This window comes from Lepisosteus platostomus, chromosome 8, assembly GCF_059453375.1.
Source record: "Lepisosteus platostomus isolate fLepPlt1 chromosome 8, fLepPlt1.hap1, whole genome shotgun sequence".
Lineage (NCBI taxonomy): Eukaryota > Metazoa > Chordata > Actinopteri > Semionotiformes > Lepisosteidae > Lepisosteus > Lepisosteus platostomus.
In genome coordinates this window covers 43,468,981-43,474,855 of record NC_142618.1, presented here as the reverse complement: position 1 = coordinate 43,474,855, position 5,875 = coordinate 43,468,981, and the positions used below count along the sequence as shown (strand labels likewise).

General features: G+C 38.0%; 1 protein-coding gene across 1 annotated transcript; it reads left to right on the top strand.

Moving 5' to 3' along the window:
* The first annotated feature begins 446 nt into the window (after nt 1–446).
* Nucleotides 447–5,384, top strand: rnf182 (ring finger protein 182). Its single transcript, XM_088643613.1, has 2 exons — nt 447–986; nt 2,642–5,384. The coding sequence occupies exon 2, from the start codon at nt 2,832–2,834 to the stop codon at nt 3,552–3,554; it is 723 nt and encodes a 240-aa protein (XP_088499739.1). The 5' UTR covers nt 447–986; nt 2,642–2,831; the 3' UTR covers nt 3,555–5,384.
* Nucleotides 5,385–5,875: the final 491 nt, after the last annotated feature.

The following is a 5,875-nucleotide window of genomic DNA, read 5'->3' as shown; positions in this document are numbered from 1 at the left end:
CCACAGCAGTCTTTATACAAACAAGGTAAAAGCACAGCCCAACCCATGTCTTTTTAAGCAAATGTCTGAGAATGAACTGAGCACTTCATCAAAATAAAGCTACCATACTCATACCAGTGCTTGAAGACTTTTCAGCATTCTTGTCTTCTATCTTTGCTAATTTTCTGCTGATCCCATGTCACAAAATGTGACATGCCAAGATCTAGAGTTTAAATTAGTTATTAAGTTTTATATACAGTAAAATGTTGTAGCTTAGTTATTTCCCAGGGCCTGGAATGTTTAGACAAGACGGTTTTAGTGTTTGGCTCTCCGCACAGTCTTGCATTTATTAACATGAAGATCTAAGACCTTATTATAAATGCAGGTAGGTAATGTCAAACTGATCCATCCCCACTTGTGTCATATAACCTAAGGGCATGGCCTAGGGTAACATTACACTGGGTTGTTTTGGTGTCAGCAGAGGACCTGGTGGTGGCAATGCAAATAGAAAAGCCCAGGTGCAGCACCCTGCTCTCTCTTTCTGGTGTGTGACTCCTGTAGATAAAATGACAGACTCATATTACTTTCTTAGCACACCAAGACAAAACCCTGTCTTTTTTGCTGATCTTTGGATGAGCACGCGCCAACGTAGTGTTTCTGCTCCAGATGTGTTCTGGCTTTCAGCATGACTGTTGAGCAAAAAAAAAACATTGGATGTTTTTTGAGTTCTCTCTCACCATTTTTGTGTTATCTCTATGGAAGATGAGTGGACGGGGAACTTTTTACCTGAAGTGAATCTATTGCCATTGGTATATCTCTGGTTTAATGCAGAAGGTTTTTTTTGTGTGTGAATGAAGGAGAGGGAAGAAAAGGCTGGCTGACCCGATTTTTTTTAGTTTGGTTCAGTTTGTTGTCATGGTGACGGATCTCATAACTTTCTGTGAAGTTAGAGAGCCTCATTCCTCCGACCTGCACGAGGAGTGGAAAGGGCAAACTGCTGCCACAAGGTAACAAAGACCAGTCTTTGCTATCACAATAAAGTAATAAAACTCTTGAAGCAAACACTTTTGGCTAGCGTATTAGCTTACCGACTTAGGTTTTCCAGAGCTAGTTTATACTGCAGGGTCTAAATGGATGAAATTCACTTCACAATAACACTTTTTATGTTCTGATTTCCAGTTATAATTCCTGATTTGCAGAGAAGTCACATACATTCAATGGATACACTGACAGCAAGTTAATAACACAGGCTCATTCATTTCAGACCTGTTCCATGATGTGCTAACAGTATATTGTTTTTGAGTGGTTATATACTTTGTATACTGATAATGATCAAAAAGGGATTTTGCACAGGACGTTTGAGAAGACTAAATAGTGCAAGATGTGAAGTATACAGTATAACATAAAGTGTATTCAAGTATTAATAGCAGTATATCTTATACCAATAAGATGTGAATTATCAATAGCTTTAGAGTGGTGCATGAGCATTGTTCTTACAGTAGTTAAGAAACATTTTTGCACAACTGATTGTGTACATTGTGTACATGCAGATGTGGACTGTGCAATAGCCTCAGCAGCTGAAGGTGAAAAACAAGTTGTAACAAAGAAGATATTGCATTTTTACAAATAAATATGTGCATATATATATATACACTGTACTGTACATACTGTAGGATACACAATCTCCCAAGATGTTGTAAAGTGAATGCAAGCAGCTTCAGACTTATTGAAAATGTGACTTTGGCCTGGCTTTCTTATGTTGTACAGTATATACGGTTTATATAAGACCTTACAGACATAGGTTCCTTCCATTTCTTATGCAAAACATTATAATTTTCTTTTTTACTCTCAGAAGTTTATGAAGATGGATGCTACAGTATATATATGTGTGTCGATCTCTAAAGGAAATAATATTGTTATGTACCAAAGACCAGCAATAGAAAATATTCATTAAAGATTAAATATTCTTCAAGTCACTTACCATCTGTTGCAGTATTTTACTGCCAGCACATGGCTGGAGCAGACATTGTAAGTTGTTGTGCTTGCATGAAATCTTTGACATTTATTAAAAGCAACATAGAAATTATTCTGCTCTTTGCAATTCATTTTATTTACAAATTCTTTACCTTGGAAGACAAATGTGCTGGATCCATCTTTCACTTGATCACTTGATAGATACAAATAGTAAGTCTCTTTAACAATGATTACCATAATGAAAATCTCTACTCCGTATCTTTAACATATACAGTGCACCTGCTTTTTTAAACATAAAAGAAGAGAACCTTTAAAAGGATAGTGTGATCACTTCCTGATTGTCCAAGAAAAGGAATGGAGGAAAGATCTATACAGAAACGGGTTATGGTTTTAACAAAAAAAAATCAAAAGGGGCAAATCAAAAATGTAAAGGACTCATTAGGGGAAACTTGTCCACCACTAACAAAAATGTAGCGGAAGGCAGTTTGAACTGCATTGTTACCATTATCAGCACAGCAGAGCCAAATGGTGAGTTGCTAATTGGGTTGAGTTCACTGGCGACAGTGCTGGGCTAGAAAATTCCAGCAACTCTGTTACAGAACCTGCTTTGTGTCTGTTGTTTGTTTTTGAATGCTGTGTTAACAGTTATCTCCTGTTTTTTCCCCTCCCTCCATGGACTCCATGAAAGGATTTTTCGCATGAAGCTTCCCAGTTTGCAGCTTAGCTCCCATGATGCTGTGTTCTTACAAAGACAGCATGTGATGATTCCAGACTTCTACGTAGGCTTTCTGGGTACTCTGTGACAATGCTCGTGAACGTTGCCCCTGCTATGTCTAGACATCTTTGAGGAAGAACTGGCCGGACTGAATCTGGAGGAAATGGTGGATAGCTGCTGTGCCGAGGAACTGGAGTGCAAGATCTGCTACTGCCATTACAACCTGGGAAACAGGAGGCCCAAGGTGCTTCAGTGCTGTCACCGCTTATGTGCCAAGTGCCTGGTCAAGATCTTGGACCTGGGGGAGTCCCCCCCAAATGCGATTGTATGTCCTTTTTGTCGGTATCCAACCAGCCTCCCAGAGGAAGCAGAGGGGAGTCTCCCTGACGACTACAACATTGTGCAGGCCCTGACTTTCAGGGTGAAAAACAAGAGGAACGTACATGACGGCTCCACTGAGTTGCTCCTCAGTCCCAAGAGACTCAGCTCTTTTGTCAGCCCCTCATCCTGCAGCTCCTCCAACTGCCTGGTGATCACCATTGTGGATGCACAGCCGGAAGCACCCCTACAGCCTCAGAGCTCCGCCTCTCCCATAGTGGAAGAATACAGGTCCTCTAGTTTTGACTCCATTGCTTCTGTGTCTCGTCGCTGGACCGTATGGAACTGCGCCTCCATGCTGTGCCAGACCTCGGCAAGGATACTTGTGTGGATGCTGGGCCTGTTGTACTTCAGTTCCCTGCCACTGGGGGTTTACCTTCTAATCGCTCAAAGAACCACTGTGGGAGTAATCTTGGTCAGTCTGGTACCTTCCAGTCTTCTCATTGTCATGGTGTATGGCTTATGCCAGTGTGTGTGTCATGAGTTTTGGGATTGCATATCTTCATAGCAAACAGAGCATGATGTCCAGGAAAAAGAACAATTTTCTGTGAGGAACAAAATTATCTTAATGCATAAGAGCTGTAACTTAACTACAATTAGGCTGTTGTGTTCCTGCATGGACCACTAGGCACAAGTGAAGATTTATTTCTCTTTAAAATATCATTGTCCAGGTTCAGAGAGAAGTTTATGCTGTTATGTTTTAAGATATTACACTTAGAAAAAAAATGGCATATTTAAAAAAAAATGTTTAGATAGTGCTGGTACATTGTGATATGTCCATTAACATTTTCAGGTCTTTATTCTGTTTAGTTTATATGCTGTGATAAGTGTCTTATCCAGTAAAAAGACTTCTGAACCTGGTTGTGAAGTCTACAAGGTATACGAATCAGTTATCATGACTTTCGGCCAATTTTGTACACCTAATGTTCTTTCTTAAAATCAGGCTCTTTCTCAGGTATTAGAACTGTGTAATACTATGCATTTCAGACAGCAGTGGGATGTGCACAGAGAGAAGTAGAAAACATAAAAAATGTGGATGATGTGCACAGTTCATTTTAATCTTTAGGAACTGTTTTGGAATAAGGCATGTGAGATTTAAGAACTAAACAACTTCCTGTCTAATTGTGATGAAAGAAAAGCTTTGGGATCTTTCACAATTTTACCTACTTTCAGATTAAAAAAACAATCATCTATAATTATAGAAGGTATTTTTGAGGTTCTCTGCTACTATTATTTGCAAAAATATACTGGTCTCTTCTTGTGCTGTATATTTTCTGAATGGATATGTTTTTGTGAGTCCTTATATGCTTTTTTTACTGATTTTGTTTTCATTTGTTACTCTATATATTTGTTGAACTCAGCAGCTAGGATACTATAAATGATTCAAAACTACCAAAGTAAGAGACTTATTCTTGACTAATTCGTACTTGTTTTGAAGAATATATACATGTGGTTTCAAGGTTTTGCATGTTAATAAATTCAGTGATGCTACCTACACAGTGTAGAGCAATATGAAATGAATATGAATATTATTTTATGAGGAATACCATAAATACATGAGAACAATTTTTGTTGTGTACATGGGGAAGATTATGTTAAAATGCCTTTTTGGGAATAATGACAGCAAATCACAATTTCAAGTTGTATCTGTAGTGCTTTTGTTTTGTCTAGTCCAATGTTTCCTGTCAAAATGCTGCTTCCCTGTGTAACTACACATTGACAAAGTCAAGCCAGTGGATTTCTTCCAACAGTAAATCACGAAGCAGAAAGCAAGTGGAAACTGCATGGAAGTGTATTGAAAACAGGAGGCACTTTTTTACTAAAAGGGTTGTGGGAGTATCGAAAAGCTATGTTGTTGAAAATATTGCTCTGGTTTCTTTCAAGAAATGCGCTTGACGAATCTTTGGATAAATTAACTACTAACTACCAAAATAGGCTGGCTAGACTGAATGCCCTCCTCTTGTTTTCTTCTAACTTTAGCTTCACTTTCTGTGAAGAATCTGCCTGTGTTTCCATGTACAGCACCTTATTTGATTTAGATTAAACAATAATATTAAACACTGTAACTTCAGCTGTTTCAACCTGTCCTTTTTTCATTCAGATCTTGAAGGAGCTATACAGTATGTTATTTTACCAAACACTGAGGCCAAAAAGAAGTCGCTCACCAATAGTCTAAGGTGTAGCTGTTTTTCTGACCTAATAAACCTAATAAATATTTCATGGAATAAAACTGGATGTTAGTATATATACATTCAATATTTTTTAATATGTAAAATTAATGTACATTGTTTTAAAAAATGTCTCTCAATATACTGTAAATAAATTAGTATACATATCAGCATGGACATACTTATTGGTGAGATTCCCGGATGTATTCTTGTTGAAGACAAGAAAACTTTAAGGTGTGATTAACCAGACCTGAGGTGCAATCTGCATAGAGTTTGTGTGGTTTTCCTTCTGGTGCTCCATCTTCCTCCTACAGTCAAACTATGTTATGATAGCTTAATTGGCTTCTGGGAAAACTGGCCCTGGTGTAAGTTTGTGTGTGTCTGTGTCCCATCCAGGGTGTATCCTGCCATGTGCCTGTTGCTTCTCAGGTTAATGAAATGCATAAAACTTTGATGAATAGAATGCTCTGAAGCCACTGTATTCATCAAGTTTGTTTCTAAATAGTGAACTCTTTCTTGGAAAAATATCTCAAGACATGTTTAAGACTAATGGATGAATCAAGAAACTTTTAGGAGAAATCTACAAAAGGTAATTTTGACTAGTGTAAAATTCCCATTTACATTAAACCTGTGCATGGCACACTTCATTTAGTATGATGCA